The sequence below is a fragment of the Dermatophagoides pteronyssinus genome, unplaced genomic scaffold, assembly GCF_027571235.1.
Source record: "Dermatophagoides pteronyssinus isolate colony J.1.1.1.1 unplaced genomic scaffold, Derpt_VIB-CSIC_2022.12 sq0034, whole genome shotgun sequence".
NCBI lineage: Eukaryota > Metazoa > Arthropoda > Arachnida > Sarcoptiformes > Pyroglyphidae > Dermatophagoides > Dermatophagoides pteronyssinus.
This window is the reverse complement of record NW_027461558.1, coordinates 191,066-209,084: the sequence shown is the minus strand read 5'-3', so window position 1 is coordinate 209,084 and position 18,019 is coordinate 191,066. Positions and strand designations below refer to the sequence as shown.

General features: G+C 29.4%; 4 protein-coding genes across 4 annotated transcripts; 1 reads left to right on the top strand and 3 right to left on the bottom strand.

Moving 5' to 3' along the window:
* Window positions 1-4,857: 4,857 nt before the first annotated feature.
* Window positions 4,858-9,807, bottom strand: LOC113790000 (uncharacterized). The gene is made up of 4 exons (XM_027339606.2): window positions 8,784-9,807; window positions 7,994-8,109; window positions 7,702-7,897; window positions 4,858-7,628 (listed from the first exon to the last, which is right to left on the bottom strand). Exons 1-4 carry the CDS (start codon window positions 9,250-9,252, stop codon window positions 5,614-5,616), a joined length of 2,796 nt encoding a protein of 931 aa, XP_027195407.2. The 5' UTR covers window positions 9,253-9,807; the 3' UTR covers window positions 4,858-5,613.
* Window positions 9,808-14,468: 4,661 nt separating this feature from the next.
* Window positions 14,469-15,868, top strand: Rheb (Ras homolog enriched in brain). The gene is made up of 5 exons (XM_027339646.2): window positions 14,469-14,889; window positions 14,977-15,109; window positions 15,191-15,265; window positions 15,362-15,475; window positions 15,559-15,868. The coding sequence occupies exons 1-5, from the start codon at window positions 14,769-14,771 to the stop codon at window positions 15,740-15,742; spliced, it is 627 nt and encodes a 208-aa protein (XP_027195447.1). The 5' UTR covers window positions 14,469-14,768; the 3' UTR covers window positions 15,743-15,868.
* LOC113790039 (uncharacterized) lies at window positions 15,781-16,518 on the bottom strand. The gene is made up of 2 exons (XM_027339652.2): window positions 16,091-16,518; window positions 15,781-16,027 (listed from the first exon to the last, which is right to left on the bottom strand). Exons 1-2 carry the CDS (start codon window positions 16,236-16,238, stop codon window positions 15,900-15,902), a joined length of 276 nt encoding a protein of 91 aa, XP_027195453.2. The 5' UTR covers window positions 16,239-16,518; the 3' UTR covers window positions 15,781-15,899.
* Window positions 16,519-17,103: 585 nt separating this feature from the next.
* Window positions 17,104-17,929, bottom strand: hoip (NHP2-like protein 1 hoip). Its single transcript, XM_075823690.1, has 3 exons — window positions 17,792-17,929; window positions 17,551-17,686; window positions 17,104-17,477 (listed from the first exon to the last, which is right to left on the bottom strand). Exons 2-3 carry the CDS (start codon window positions 17,681-17,683, stop codon window positions 17,215-17,217), a joined length of 396 nt encoding a protein of 131 aa, XP_075679805.1. The 5' UTR covers window positions 17,684-17,686; window positions 17,792-17,929; the 3' UTR covers window positions 17,104-17,214.
* Between the last annotated feature and the right edge of the window lie 90 nt (window positions 17,930-18,019).

The window sequence follows — 18,019 nt, the reverse complement described above, 5'->3', positions numbered from 1 at the left end:
CGAATATGAATTGAACAAGACAACAAAAATTGAAGAAAATCGGGGCTTGTTTCTTTTTTGCTAATACTTAGTTCAATCAATGAAAATGGCCAAGGTCTTTTTTGAATATCGGTGGTGGTAAATGATTCAATGATGATGATGACGATGAAATCGTGCTACAAATCGACCAAAAAAAAAATTACCACCACCACAAACATTTAACCTAACCTCTCTCCTGATCTATCTCTGTCTGTATCATTTTGTCATGGTTAGAGACTACGACGACGACGACGACAGGCCACTATCAACCATGATTATTTTTGAAGCCGGGAGAGTTTTTTTCCCGTTTTTTGTTTCAGGTAAAATCATCAACAACCAACACACATACACACACTTATACAGGCTTTTGAACGAATGTTGAAGGGCCAATGGCCACCTGCAGCAAACGAATGAATCTCAACAAAAGGTTAACCTCTCTCTGGCTATTTTTTTCCAAAGTGGAAAGAATGAAGAACAAGAACGAAACACATTCATGGTCATGTCATGTCATGGAGTTGATTAGATTTTTTTTCATTTCATTTTCTACACAAAATTTTTTTTACCTGGATTGAAATTTTCGTTTCATATTCGCCTTACAGGCAAATAACGAAGGTAACAACACAACTGAAGAAGAAGAAGAAGGAAAAAAATCAACTTTTTTTCTTTTTGGTTTATTGTCTTCAACCAAAGAGAGAAAAGAAAAAAATGAATTCATTATTTAAGGGGCCCATACATAGTTTTCAAAAAAACAAAAAAAAAGTTATTTTTTAATAACGCTCTCTTCTGGAATATATGGAGTATATCCAATATTGGTATTTTTTTTTTGTTTTGTTGACTAGATTGACCCTGAAGGTGTGTGTTTGGTGTATAAATAGTTTGTTTAGTAATTTGTTTCTTCCCCCCTCCACCAAAAAAAAAAAAAAAAAAAACACGACAAATTAGAGATTCCGATCGATACATTTTTTTGCCAAACGACAGGTTAAAGTGTTTTTTTTGGGAAAAAGAATTTTTTTCTGCAGAAAAACATCATCATCATCGTTATTATCTTGCGCTTGTCCAGACAGATTTACCTTTTGTTGTTTTTGTTTTCCTAATTAAAACAAACCAATTTTTCATTCATACAAGTTTTTTGTTGTTGTTGCTGATATTCACAGGTATTTTACACGCGCGCATTCAGCTTCCTCGAAAAAGGTTGCTCCAATTTGCCTAAAACAAAAAAAATATATTCAAGTTTTTTTCGTTTTTTGCATAAAACCAGATTTGAAAAGCATTTTTGTTTTGTCGGAAAAAACATCTTTTTTGTTGTTCTTTTTGCCTTATATAGACGATTTTCTTTCTCTCTCACTCACTTGCTTTATCAGATATAAGAAATGATAATCTTAAGATTGATTGGATTCTTTTGATTTTTAATAATAATATGATGGCTATTTCGATCCTTGTTTGTTGTTTGTTTTTGAACGAATGATGAAAATATTTGAATGGGGTTCTTCCGAATTGATTGAAATTTCTTTTTCTTTTCAATCGTCGATTAATGATAATGATAATGGTGACAATTCGTAAATTGGTCAAGTTCAAAAAAATGATGATAATAATGATGATGATGGTGGTTTTTATCTTATTTTTTTCGACAAAATTATCTATTTATTTCTTGTTTTTTTCTTGCAAGAAATAAAAATTTATTGATAAGCTGTGAAAGAGAGTGCCATCTTTTTCTTCTTCAAACCGCATTGATTTTATCTATTTTTTCGAATAATAAAATTGAAATCATCCATATTTATGATGATTACATATATCATTTAAAATGGAATTTACGAATATTAAAAAAAAATTTTAAAAATACCGTTTGCCAAAATGATTTTAATTAAAAAAAACACGAATGAGCTGCAATCACTGCATGCCCACTGTGATTCATGGTTGAGTGAGGTTAGGTTGATGACTATGACTATGACTATGATTCATAGTTGAGTGAGGTTAGGTTGATGACCATGACTATGACTGTGATTCATAGTTGAGTGAGGTTAGGTTGATGACTATGACTATGACTATGATTCATAGTTCAGTGAGGTTAGGTTGATGACTATGACTATGACTATGACTATGATTCATAGTTCAGTGAGGTTAGGTTGATGACTATGACTATGACTGTGATTCATAGTTGAGTGAGGTTAGGTTGATGACCATGACTATGACTGTGATTCATGGTTGAGTGAGGTTAGGTTGATGACCATGACTATGACTGTGATTCATGGTTGAGTGAGGTTAGGTTGATGACTATGACTATGACTGTGATTCATAGTTCAGTGAGGTTAGGTTGATGACTATGACTATGCCTGTTATTCATAGTTGAGTGAGGTTAGGTTGATGATTTTTAAATTTTTTTTTTCATATTGATATGAATTGTGTGAGAAAAAAAATAAATCCTATATCCGATAAATGTGTATTGTGGTGATGTTTGACTATAAAAGCAATATGGATTTATATTTGACCAAAAATGATTTATAACTATTGCTGCTGATGCTGATCTTGATCATAATTTTTTTTTATGATTATTATTAAAGGTAGATAAAATTTATTATGATTATTTCCCATTCAAAAACAGAAAATCAGCCAGATTTTCTTCAGCCAAAGCATCATATATACAGCCAGTTTATGATGATGTTGGTGATTCATCAAACATTGATTCATTCAAAGTTTGGTTGTTGTTGTTTTGACCGCATTCTATCATACACACACAAACAAAAAAAACACATCAAACATCAGTAAACACACACACACAGACACAATATCTAATCAATATGCAAAGAATCTTTTTTCTTTTTCGGATTTTGATTATTTTCAAAATCAATGTATGCAGATTTTACCTGAAATAGATTGATGATGGTGTGCATATATTCAAAGACAAAGACTTTGAATTGGGCATCATGTGGTGTGTGTGAAAGATTTGAAGATGATGAAGATCAAAATCATCATCTTCTTCATCATTTACGAATACATCCGTCGTCGTGGAGATGAACAGAAAGAGGGGTCAAAAAACAATCGATTATTATTATTATTATCGAGAAAAATGATGATGATGATCATTGATAATATTCATATTCAGAGAGAGAGAGAGAGAGAGAGAGAGAGAGAGAGAGAGAGAGATGTGTAATTTTTTCTTCTAAAACTTTTTATAGCCACTTTCTCTTCATCTTGCAATATTATCTATGATCAAAATTTTTTTTCTTGACAATATTTATTACCCTTGATTCAAACATAACCCTTTTTTTTCTCCCCTCAACGATAATGATTTCTATAGAAAATTCCATTGAAAAAATGCTGTGCAAAAAGCGAAAAAGATTTAGTTTTAGGAATTTTGTTTTTCTCTCTTAGTTCAATTTTCGAAAGCTGATTATATCCATCCATCCATTCGTATACGATCCATCATCATCGTTGGAAAAAAATCAACCAGAATGAAATTCATTCATTCATTCAGATGAGTCATTTTCAAACTTCAAACTCCAAAAGAAAAATAAAAAATTTTCATATTAAAAATGATGATATCCCGCCAGGCTAAAAATGATGGCCAGCAAAAAAAACATTGTATGTTGATGATGCGGATGATCAAATCACAATCAAACCTGACATTACCATCATGTAGTTGATCGCCGACGCAGATCACACATCATCATCAAAACTTTTTTCTCTGTTTTCTTGGAATTCTTTCCAAGTTAAGATTACCAAAAAATTTTCACAATCAAAAAAGATGAATTTATAATGAGGGTATTTTTTTTTGTTTTAATTTTAAAATTTAAAATTTCAATTTTGATGAAGATTTCAATCAAAAAGACAACAAAGTTTATGAATCAACAGATCGATTCTGTGGCCAAAGATTGTCAACATTGCCGATGACCATTGACCACCACCACTAACAAACGATCATTTTTTTTTTTGTTTCGCTTGATGAAAAAAAAACCATTTAAAAATAACCAAACCAGCCAGCTAGCCATTGCAGTGAACATCATCATTTGATTGCAATCAAAGTAAAGCAAGTGAGTGAGTGAGTGTGTTGAAAAAAATTACGAATTTCTCGACCAAAAAAAAAAAAAAATTCAACAAAAAAAACGAAAAACGAAAATAATTTATTGCTCAACTTGACAGGTATTTGGTTGTATTTACCTATATGTGAATCTAGAGAGATTGATAAAGTGTGTGTAAGAGAATGGATGATTCCCATTTGCAAATATAACAACAACGTCCGACTTGTGTTTGTACTACGTATTTTTTTTTTTCTATGGAATACCATTCAATTTTAATGGCTGTTGTTGTTTTTGCTTGCTTGCTTGCCATAGCAAAAGCAAAGTAAGCCAAAAGCAAATATTTTTTCCAATGTAAACTTTTTTTTCATTTGTTTTTTGTTTTTTGTTTGTTTGAAAAAGGCAGGTAAAGAAAAAAAACCAGAAAGCCAACTTTTATCAAACAGAATGCACTGAAGTTTGAACTGACTGCATGCATCTCTCACTGTGTGTGTGTCGATCGGAATATCTAAGGCCAGGAAATTTTCAATTAACCTTTTTGGTTGTTGTTGTTGCTGTTGTTGATGTTTTTTTTCTCATTTCATTTCAATATTTAATGATAAATGACCACGAAACAAAAACAATATCCGTTTCAATTAAAATGATCATTTTGGATTTTGGTTGAAGAAATTCTATGCAACACCAGCTGCCATCTAGTGAACATACTTGTAAACGAATTTGAATTTTTTTTGATTTAATCTACAAAAAAAATTTTTAGAAAATTTATTTGAATTCTAAACATAAACAGTTAGAAGAGAAGAAAAAAAATTTGAATAATAATAATAATAATAATGTTTTCTGTTGTTGTTTTTTTTGTAAATCATCATTATGATTGATGTCGATATGGTGTGTGTATGAGAAAATTCTTAAAAATTTTACAACAAATAAAAAAAATTAATTGAAAAAATCAAAAGAAAGTATGAAGAAAAAAATGTGGTCAACTAATAAATACATTTGGGAAAAAAATGAAAATGGTAAAAAAGTTTTCTTTTAGGCAAAAAAAGCATAGAGAGAGAGAGAGAAACCTAAGAGATTTGTACTTGAAGAATTTGTTTGATTTGATTTTTTTTCATAAAGCAAGCAACCGAGAGAGAGAATGCCTCTATCACAAATATATAAAATTTAAAAGAAAATTGATTAATTTGAAAAAATTTGTTCGGTTCAATTAATTGAAAAAAAGAAAGAGATTGGCAACTTGATTTTTGAGTGAAATTAAAATTGATGATGATTAGTGTGATTTTGTTTTGTTTTTTGGATAAGCAATGGTTTTTTTCACACCAAAAACAAAGAAAAAATGATGTTTCAAATATCCTATCAATTTAGTGTCCTAAGTGAATTTATAAAATTATGAACAACAAAATGAACTTTTCCCTTAGAAGCCAGCCTGAAAAAAAAGTTCATTTGGAAAAAAAATGCGGAATACCATTTGTGTGCATTTTTATATGTAAAATTTCATTGTGTGAATAATTTTTTTTCAAGTCTGTTATGTGTTGAGATGGCATTTTGTCATGAAAAATTTGAAGAAAATAAAAAGATTCTTGATTTATCTTTTAATACGACCGGTACTATAATGTTGGAATACTGTTTTTGGTTTTCGATATGGACCATGACCACCGCCTACACCATTTTCCAATACAATACCTAATACAACTTTACCATTAAGATTCATTGCCGGTCGTTTCATCATAGGAAATGCTAATGTTTTTAATATGGCCATTGGATTTACTTTTACTTGACTACCACCACCCATTGGACCAGCACCGAATCTAACTTGCATACCGGCTGCTTCTTTCGGTCCATAATGTCCATGGCCATGTCCTCTATATGCCGGTTTATATCGTGATTCTTGTGTAATCATTTGATCATATGGTGGTTGATCATCCTGTCCCATTGGTGGTGGTGGTGGTCCTCCCATCATTTCTGATCCTTCTTCTTGCATTTGTGGTGGTGGTGGTGGCATCATTTGATTTTGTCTTGGATCTTCATATTGATATTCAGATGATTGTGATTGTGGTGGTGGTTGTGGACGTTTTTTTGCTTTTTTACTTTTAGGCATAACCGATGTAAATATTCTGCTTAATTGAAATCGTCGACTAATTTGACTAAATTTACTAGGTTTTTTTGTTGTTGTTTCCATCATATCTTCTATGAATGGCTCTAATGGTTGTTGTTGTTGATGTTGTTCCTGTTGTTGTGATGAATAATGTTGATAAGGTTGTCCTTGTGGCGATGATGGTGATTGTTGATATTGATTTGGATGAACATAAGTTTGTATTTGATCTGATGATTGCATCATATTCTGTGGTTGTTGTTGTTGAGTAGGATATGGTGAATATTGTTGTTGTTGTTGTTCGGGATAATTCTGTGATGGTGGTGGATAATTCTGATAAACATTCGGTGGCGGTGGTGGCGGTAGATATGGTTGATAACCTTGTTCTGGCTGTTGCTGTGGTAATGGTGGATATTGTTGTTGTTGTTGTCCATAATAATTTGGATAAATTTCATTTTGATTGATTTGTTGTGATGATTGATCCATATCCTGTGGTGGTGGCGGCGGTATTGGTTGTTGTTGCATAAATGGTGCAGACATATATGGCATTGGTGGTAGAATAGGTGGTGGCATTTGTGGTGGCATTGGATCCCATTGCTGTTGTTGTTGTTGTTGTTCCGCTTCCGTTGGTTCTTGTTGTTGCTGCTGCTGTTGTTGTTGTTGCATTTGCATTTGTTGCATCAATGAAGATTGATACATAAATGGTCTTGCAGGTTCTTCTTTTGGTGCTGTATCCATAAATTTTCTCAGTTTTTTAGCAATTTCAGTATTTTTATTACTAAATAATTCTTTTTTTGTCTGATCGGTTTTTGTCGATTTTTGTGGTTGAAATTTTTGTTTTTCCAGATTTTCAATTTTTTTCAACAAAGAATCAAATTCTTTTTCATAATTTTTTGATTTTGTCGGTTTTGTCGATGATTTCATTGGTACCGTTTTTGGATTTTTACCTGTTGATTTTGTTTTTTCCACTTGTTGTTGTTGTTTTCGTTGTTTCGGTTGGTCAATATGAACTTTGAATTTGATATCCGTTTTTGTCGATGATGATTGTTGTTGTTGTTGTTTTTGCTTAGATTTTGATGATGAAGAAGCTGATGATTGTTGTTTACCATTAGATTTAGTTTGTTGTTGTTGTTGTGAATGATTTTTACCGGTTTCTTTTCGAGTGGATGATGATGGTGATGCAATTTTTAATTCCATTGCTTTTGGTTGTGATGTTGATGTAATTGATGTTTCACTGATAAAATGATGTGGATGTGGATTATGTTTTTTCGATGCTACTAATGATGATAATGTTGAGGTCACTATGGAAGAGGAAGCGGATTGACTAGGTGCAGCAGCTAAAACTACAATACGTGGGTTGTTACTATTTTGATTTTTTAATGAAGAATGTTGATTATGTTGATGATTAGCAAATAATTTGGCAAACAATTCGGCTAAATTTTCTTGATTCAGACGATTTTTTAGCTCATTTATTGTTTGCTGATCATTATTATTAGTATTTTCTGGATCTAAATTTTGTTGTAAATTAAAAAAAAATTAATTACAAAAAATGTTTTAAAAATCGTTGATTAAAACAATTACCAGTTCTACGATTAATAAATTCTTTACTTAATGTTTCTAATCTTTGTTGAAATGCGTTCAAATTATTATTTTGATTATCATCATTATCTTGATGATGACGATGATTATGGCTAAAATCTTCGACCAACATTTCAGGTTTTTGTGGTAACATCATTGATGATGGTGGTGCATTAGTAAATCGTGTATAATCATATCTCTGTGTTTCAGAACAAACAAGAAAAAAAAACAGATAAGATTTTAGAAAAGTTTTTTTTGTCGGGAAATCTTCCCCGGTTAAAAATATTATTATTACATTTGGTATTTTAAAATGATAATCATGATGATATTCACCACCACCGCCATTACGACGTTGTGCTTCACGTTTGGCTCCAAGTACAACTTCGGTGCTTATTGCCCATGCCATAACACCTGTAGATTGTGTTTGAATAAAAAAATTAATCATCAATAAAAGAAGAAAGAAGAAACATCAAAATTAGAATCGAAACTAATTTCCTTTCGACCCGGATTTTTTTTCCATAGTTTGTTATCATATCCATAACGCAGAAAATCATTATCAATATTTACAAATTCAGTTAGACAACAACCGTATAGGTGCGTTCTATTCACATACATTCAACAACAACAAGAAAAAATTGATCTCGTATGCTCCATTAAACAAATGGAGCATATATTGAAAAACTGTTGTTAACTTTGAAAAAAAAGACTTTCGTTTTTTTTGAAACAAAATAAACGATTCCCTCTTTATTTAACCACCATAATGATAATAATCTTTCTTATTTTGTTTGTTTGCTGAAGAAAACGATGATAAAGATGACAATAAAAGAAATGAAATGAAAAATCCTATTTTCTTTTTTTTCCACTTTTCATTCATTCATTCATATTTTCAAAAGAAAAAAACATTTGTCAATGTTTTGTATAGGTTGGTCACGGTGCAAAAGGAAAGAAAGAAAGATTTTCACTGAAAATCCGGTAATTGAATCAAAAAGGATCTATTCAATTATTATTTCTTTTTTTTCTCTTATTTCATAATGAATTTTGAATTTTGAAAGCGAAAACAACAAACAAAAAGTGGACAAACATACCAATAATGGCTGCAACTGCTGGTAATAACATTCCCAATGAAATTAATAATTTTTTACGATATTTTTTCGATTCTTCTTCATCCTCCGCATCATCCGAATCATTCGCATCATCATCATCATTATGATGATGATGGTTGTTATAAATTTTATTTTTGTTTATTGATGATATGGATGTTGGTAGATTTTTTGTATTTTCATAATATTCATCATCAACATTCATCATAGGATGACCATGTTGTAAACGTTCATGATGGTGATGATTTTTTTGTTGTTGTTGATTATGATAATCATTATTTGTTGATGAATCGATGATTGTTTTTGCCACTATGGACGATGACGAACCATCATCATAATGATGATGATGATGATGATCATTATCATATAATGATGGATCATTATTAGCTTCTTCTTCATCCGGATAGATTATCTCCGTTGTAACACCGGAGATAGGTGGCGGTGCTGGTGGCATCGTTTTTTTTCTTTTTGGTAACGATGATGATGATCAATTTTTTAGCCGGTTTTTTTAAAACACCGTTTTTAACTTCTTTTTTACTGAGGTTTTTTTTCCCACAAAAAACACACAATTTATTCACATTACATAACTTAACATAATACACAAATACACAATATCGACGACGACGACGACATTTTTTGATCTATGCCAACATATGAACATTTGCTGTATCAATCAATATTGGTTCATTATCGATTATCGATTGATCGAAATATCGTTTAAAAATCACAATTTTGATGATAATGATTTAATGTTTTGCTTGAATGAACGAATGGCACAAACACACACACACGATGATAATTTGGTAGTCATAATTTGTGTGTTTGTGTGGGTTTATATGTGTTCACCATTTGAAAATATTAATTTTTTTTTGTTTTGATTTTTTGAATTTTTGGCTGGCCGATCTTTAACGATGGTCTACATTCTAACGAATGACGAGACCTAAATTTGTTCAAATATCAATTTATAGCTTCATTCGTCTTAAGAAGATTGTCTTTTTTTAAAAAAAAGTAGCAAACCATTTTGATGATGATGATAATAAATGAGAGATGAGATGCCCAAAGATGCCTGATCTGGAAAAAAAACAACCTTCTTCTTCTTTAAACGAAAAATTTCATTTTCGCTCGAACCAAATCAACGAAAAAAAGAGCGAGATTCACCATCAAGAGAAAGGTGAACACACATTATCATCAAAGCCAGTCAGGAATGTCTTTCTTTCTCTCTCACTCTCGAACGCTGGTTTCTCTCATCAGTGGAAAGTTCATTTTCTTGGTTTCTTGGTGAAGAGAAATTTTTCACCTCAATTTTACCCAAATAACGGTGTGTGTGTAGACCAAGTTTTTGTTTCTATCTACCATGATGATGTTGATTTTGGTTGATCGGCCTAGTTTTGCAAGCAAAAACTTGATTCCAAACATCATCATCATCAAGCATGGACCGATATATAAAAAAACAAGTGGCAAGGTTGTCTCAAGTTAATATCATCATCATCATCTTTAAAAGAGAAATTTCGTTTCATAAAACTTGAAAAATTTATAATAAAAAAAAATTTATTTGCGGCTAGCTAACATGTCCTGTCTATTTAAAGTAACCATAAATAGCAAAGTTGGTTGGTTGGTTGTGTATATTTTTATATATGTGAAAAGAAAAAAAAAAATCAAGTTATCTAATCGTCGAACCAAAATGAATCCAACAATTCCATTCTCTTTTCTTTTTTTTCGTTTTCAGTTTTGGAAAAAACAACAAACAAACAAACCTTGTGTTCAAACCATTGTCATTATCATCATCCACATTCAAATGAATGAATGAAAACAACAACAGTAGATTGGATTTTCATTTTCATAATGAAAATTCCTTTGGTTCTCAAATGATGAATATTTGGCCAAAAAGATAGAGGAAAATCCGGTACATTTTTTCGGGAAATTTTTTTTCCTTTACAGAAAAATGTTCCGGAAAGATTTATTTTGTCTTCAAAACATTACATTAATCATCCTTACCAAAGAAAAAAATGATCCAAAAAACCAAAAAAATTTCAATAATTATTTTCAATCAATCTTTTTTAGTTTATCATTTTTTCCTTTCGATTTCGATTACTTTCATAATTCTTTTTTTTTTCTCTCTTTGATTCATCTTTCATTTCCCCTTCTCACTACAGTGTTGTTGTTGTCATTTCGTTTCAACGGGTAAAAGAAAAAAATCCAGAGCAAAAAATAACTTAGTCGAATGGGGGAAAAAAATAGCCAGATGAAGATGATGATGATGATGAAAGTTTCTGGCTGAAAATAACTTTCACTGAAAAGGAAATGGGAAAATTACCAGAAAAAAAGATAGTGATAGAAAAACCAACTGTTTGTTGGTTCTCTTTTTCAAGTTTTCTTGTTCACACACTGCACCAGTTGATGAATGATATAACTTTTAATTAAATTTGTTTGTTTGATTTGCAAAAGAAAAAAATTCAAATCTGGAAACAAAATCTGAAGGTTTTTTTCTTTTTCTCACCGGTAAAATGATCAATCGTTTTGTTTTGTTTTTTGTTGTTGTTTTTGAATGTGATGAACACAGATTCGTAAATTCATTTTGTTTTTGTTTTTTGAACAAGGAAAATTAAATGTGATAAAATCCGAATGTTTGGATAGATTTTTCAAACAAAAATGAATTGATCAATATTGATTTGGCCCAAAAAAAAACAAAACGAAAAATCTAAAAATAATTTGCGAAAATTTTTGTTTCCAATCAATAATAGGAGATAAATATTACGACGTCAAACTGGCTAAAAATTCATCAATAAAAAAAAAATATTTGAAAATTTTAAATGTTGACCACCATCATCATCTGTATCTGTTTTGTTTTGTTTTGTTTTGTTTTGTTTTTCGTTTGTTTATCCCCATTTAGTTAGTTAGTTAGTTTTATCTGGTGATAAAACATTGTAGAAAAAAAAATGATAAAAAATGTAAATTCGTGATGTCAAATGAAAGAGCGAGAGAACCAGGTGAAAAAACAAAAAATCTATCTTTTTTTTTCGTTTCCAAATATACATTTATTTGATGATCGATAACTTTTTTTTGGAAATGTTTAGTTATCGATCATCATCATCATTGTTGAAATGTTCAATTTTTCATTTTATTTCATTTCAAATCGATTTTTGTCTGTCAAATTTGAACAAAATTTTTTTCGCTTTCCCCTTTTCACACCATCATTTCAAAAAAAAAATGAAATGAAAATCTTCTAAAAGAAATGATGATGAAATTATCTATTTTTATACAGAGAAAAAAATTTTTTATTTTATTTATCATCATTATTATTATTATTTATGCATTCAAAAAGCAACCAGAAAAAAAAATAAGTCAAGTCAAGTCAAGTGGCGCTTCTGTAATGATGAATTTTTTTGCATCCCTAAACATGTTATGTTTATGTTATTCAATATATAATTGGCTTGATATATAGTGTAGACAAAATTTGTCGGCTGCTTTGTGTTAAGGAATGTTTTTTTGTTTGTTGTGAACATGATTAAGATTCGGCCCGAAAGGCCAAATACAAAAAATTCATTGAAATCCAATTTTTTTTATTAACCCATCATTTCATTTTTATTCAGTAGCAATAATAATGATTGACCCGAACATCATAAAAAAGAAAAACAAAAAAAACAGGTAGCATCATTCAAATTAATTGAAAAAAAGGAGTGTATCGGATAATTCAATAATTTTTATCATTTTGTTTTTCAATTATGGTTTTTTTTGTTTGTTTCTTTTCTTTTTTGTTAATTTAATCAAATTGTCGGTTGTAGTTTTTCAACAACAACAAAAAAAAGATCTTCAGGTATGATAAATTGGTTTTGGTAACGTTTGACGAAAAATTATTAATATTTTCTGACAGTTTCTCGGATGTTGATACGATGATAAAACGATACGATTCGATCAAAATCAAAAATTTAAATGATATTTTACCTGGTTCAAATCAGTTATGGAAATAATCTCGATGATGATGATCGCAATTTGAAAGAGAAAGTTGTTGATTTTGTTTGATTTGCTGACAACTAAATCAATCAATGAAAATCAAAAGTAAATTTAACTTAATTTCTCTCTTCTTTTTCTTCATACACAACCAGAAACTGAAACTAAAACTGGTTGATACAGTGGCAATCTAAAAATCAAGTCGATTCGATCAAATGAAATTCAAATTCGAAAAAAAATCATCATTAAATATTCATTACATCATCATCATTGTAAAATGTAAAAATCTTCTTCATTCTTTTTTTCCGAATGATGATGATAATAATGGTTTCAATATCAAACCAAACAACAACAACAATCATCATCTTGGACCCTTTTTTCTTTGGAAAAAAAATCTTTATCTATTTTTACATTCATTCACCAAATCCATTATCATCCTTTATATCATCCTTCATAACAATATATCGAAACCGATCCAGTTTAGGCAACGAAAAAAATCATTTTTAATTTTTTTATTTTTTCTTCAAATTTCACATCGTAGGTTTTTTCTTTTTTCTTTCTTGATGATGATGAACACAATGATGTCATTGTGTGGTCGTCGAAAACGATGATGATGATATTGTCTTCAACATCATCATCTGATGATGACGGCATTTAAATATTCGTAAAGAATGGTAAATTGATGATTTATAAAAAAAAATGATGTGTGAACATTTTCTTGAACGATTGATTGACAACTTTATTTGTGTGTGCTGTTGTTTTATTTTCTAATCATAAATATAAAAATTCTCACTATTCTCACGATATAGGTGATCATTATTATTCTTTTTCAATCAATTTTTAGTTAAGAAAGCTTGGCTTCAAAATCACATTCTTTGAAGTTTTTTCTCTAAAAATGAAAGAGTTGTCCATTGAACATGATTGAAACAAAATGAAATCGAAACCGAAATTTCATTTCATTTTTTCATTGGATAAAAATCAAGCTTTTTCCCCTCTTTTTTTTGCATCGCATTTCAATTAGCACCTTAATTTTTTTTTCTTTTGGTTTTCATGTGAAGATGATGACATCACCGACTGGTAGTAAATAAGTAGTCAAAAACTACAAGTTTGACCTGAATTTACCTGATTTTAATAGAAAAAAAATGAACTTTATTAAAATAATCTTTTGCACTTTCTCCAACGATGTGTTGTGTTGGGTGGATGTGAATGATAAGCATCATCATCACTTTCACCTGTAAACGAATCAACGAAAATTTTTTTTCACTTTTCTAAATTTAATGATGAAATTTGATACTGAGATTTTTTTTATTTTTAACAAAAAAAAAATTGAAAAGCCTATTGTTTTACCGATTAGCCGGTCATATCTATTGTTCAAATAATAATAATAATCGATAATTGATTGATTGATTGAAATGATCTTTTTTTCGTTGATCACGATTTTCATTTCGATTTTGATTTTTTAACCGGTCAACTAAATAAAAAAAGATCAATAGATAATGATGATAATGATGAAAATCTAATTATCGATTAGATTGATGAAGGATTTTTTTTTCTTTCGAATTCAATGATGGTGATACGGATTGAATTTAATTTTGTTTTGATCGATTGGATTCCTTTTTCAATGATTTTTTTCAAAAGAATTCTAAAAACAATGCCATCTGGTTGCTATTATTTCAAATTTTCTAAACATCATGTTTTTTTTCTGTTGTTGTTGTTGATACGACGATTTTTTGCTTTGCTCTCTTTTTTCCTCATTCAATGGTTTTTTAATATGAAAAACTTATTGATTAGCAAATTGTGATATCAATCAATCAATCAATCCGTTTGTCCATTGATAATTTTGATTTTTTTTTCATTTTCGGTTTCCACATTGTATCATATCATTTAGCAACCAACAACAAAATAAAAAACGAACGATTTTGTATTGTTTTTACTTCCATAATAACCTGTTGTTGTTGGTTGATTAGCGGCTTAAATTTTATTTATTTATTTAAAGAAATTAACTTATCACCCAAATACGAAATGACAACAAAACAACGAAAAATTGCTTTGATGGGATTTCGTTCTGTTGGTAAATCATCATTAACAATACAATTTGTTGAAGGACAATTTGTTGATTCATATGATCCAACCATTGAAAACAGTTGAGTGTTTTTTGTTTGTGAAACAAAAAATTGATCTAATTACTAATTTGTTTCTTTATTATTTTTCTGGTCGACTATCAAAATAGCATTCTATAAAAAGATCAAAGTTAAAGGACAAGAATATTCATTAAAATTAGTCGATACAGCTGGTCAAGATGAATATTCAATATTTCCACATGAATATGCTTTGGATATTCATGGATATTGTTTGGTCTATAGGTAATGTTATGATGATTTTATCACTTTGAACTAATTTAATAAAAATTTTATTTTTATTTCGTTTTAAAATTACAACAATAGTATCAATAATCTAAAATCATTTGAAGTTGTCAAAGTAATCTATGATAAATTATTGGAATTGACCGGAAAAATACAGTTAGTTTTTTTTGCTTAATTTTTTATTTTTGAATGGAAAACTTTTTTGTCAAAAAATATAACATCATTAATTTTCTTTGAAAAAAAACCGAACAGAGTTCCAATAATATTGGTTGGTAATAAAGTTGATCTACATTTGGAACGTTGTGTATCGACACAGGATGGTAAAGATTTGGCCAATTATATGCATGCACAATTTGTTGAAGTCAGGTAAAATAACAAATTTAAAAAAAACTCAAAGCGAATCACCGAGCAAATCAAATGTCTTACATTCTCATTATATTCTTAAATAGTGCAAAAGAAAATTCAGCTGTAAATAACCTGTTTACATCATTGATAATGGCTATTGAACATGGATTACCAACATCATCATCATCATCATTATTATCATCATCATCATCCGCAAACAAAACTGCAAATGATCATCAAACGATTGATCAAACAAATAATAAACATAATAAATGCATCGTTTCATAGCCACATTGTAATTTGAAACAATCAATCAATTTTGCATGTTCGTGATTTTAAAAAATTTTTAAGTTTTTAATTTTTTTTCAGAATAATAATTATTACTATAAAATAAAAATGATGATTACATTTTTATATTTACAACATTTTTAAATTTAATTTGTAATTAATTAATTGGATTTGATGATTGTTTTTTCAATTCCTCGGCAGCTTCTTCCGCATCCAATTGTTTACGAAATTTTTCTTGTTCTTTTTGTAAACGACCAGCATTTTTTAAACCAATAATAGCATCAGCTATTGGTTTGATAAAAATCAAACTTGTTAATAATGAAGCTAATATGAATATATTACGATTACGATTTAATGAATACCATGGTTCAATTGTTGATGGTTGACCAATCAACCGACGCCTTTGTAATTGTTCTTCATAATATTTTTGCTGTCTTTCCTGTGCTTTACGATTCATTCGTAATTTATAATCAATAAAATCTGGCTGTTTTTTCATTTTGTTTGTCTGGAAAATTTGATTCGAAAATGAAAGTAAAAGTTTGTTTTTGTTTTTAATTAATTCAAACTTGATATAACCAGATTAACACAAAGATTTTTAATTAACATTTATGTTTATGAACATCATGTGTTTGTTTGTTTTACATACATCATATGTGTGTGTGTGTGGTTTGTCTGTATATTTGTTATTTATAATTCGATCACACTGTGTTCAGCAAGCAAAAAAAAACCTAAAATAAGCATCCAACTCATTAAACATTCGATGATGATGATGACACAAGACTAATGATGATGACGATCATCATCATACAAAACATACTTGACCAGTTTGACAAAATAAAATAAAGTTTTTTATTGAATGTTTTCATTCATAGATTTTTACACTGCAGTCAGGTAATCTTGTTTTTTCATTCATTCATTCGATTTATTATTCATGCATCATCGTATTTCTTATGAATTCATTTTTTTAACACTGTGTGTCTATCACTGGTAAAAAATCTGGTTATTTTTGTTGTTTGACAGCCAAATAAATATTTTCTTTTTTCCTTAGCTCTGAAATTAGAATTAACTAAATATACAGCTCATTCATATTAAAAGGTAGTATTTTAACAACAACAACCGACCGACGATGATATGTGGATCAACTGGATTTTTCTAATTATAAATCGATCGATTTTTTTTCCTTTTCGGTTTTGTAAATGATATGTGATGATTTTTGTTTTATATTAATCACTTACACACAAACCAGACTAGACAAATCAAATAACAAAATGATTAGGATTTCCGATTAGTTTTTTTTTTGGTTTGTTTGAAAAAATCAATTTATGATTTTTGTAAGTAAGAAAAAAAGGGGTTTGTATGGATTTATTCTTTGCAATTCAATGATATTTATTCATTTTGATTTAAGATCTTTTAAAGAATTTCAAAAATATGACATGAATAATGATGAAATATGTGATCATGTTTTTTTTAAATTAAACCAAAAGTTTTTCAATTTCATTTCGTAAACTTTCAATTTGTGATTTTAGCATTGAACCTTCATTCGATATAATTGAACAGGCAATAATTTTCCTTGATACACCACATGCACGTCCAAGTGCATTCTTTGATCGAACAAATACATATGGTACATTTTTATCCTCACAAAGTAATGGTAAATGCAACAGGATTTCAATCGGTGTTGTATCCGCTGACATAACAACCAATTCGGCAAGATTTCGATTCAATGTTTTTGTCACTGGATGGATAATGGGAGAAAAAAAGATTTATTTATCGATTATCATTGAATTTTTTTTTATCATTAAACATACCTTCATTGGCACCTTTTTTTAATTGTTTATAATTATTAGCCTGTTGAAGTAGATTGAATATTTTAGCTGTCAATGCTGAATCGGCCAATGGATAGGCTTTTGGATTAATTTCTTCATTACTGTCTTCAGTCATCTTAATTTTAGTTTGGTGGAGGAACAAAAAAGTCAACAAAAAAAAAAACGAAAGTGATATCAATAATCAGATCTAATAATAAATTCATCTTGTAAACTTACCATCTTTTTTTTTGGATCGTCAAGATGATTGGTGATGATGATCAAAAATGGATACAAGGAAAAGATTTTTTCAAAAAAATTTTTGGAAAAGCAAAAAATAGAAATCAAGAATTCCAAAAAAAAGCACATGTCAATGCGCGCTCACATAAAAAATGTGGCGCTGGATGCGTGCATGTTTTTTTTTCTTTTCTGTGGTACCGTAATTAAATGAGGTATACGCGTACAAAGTGATATA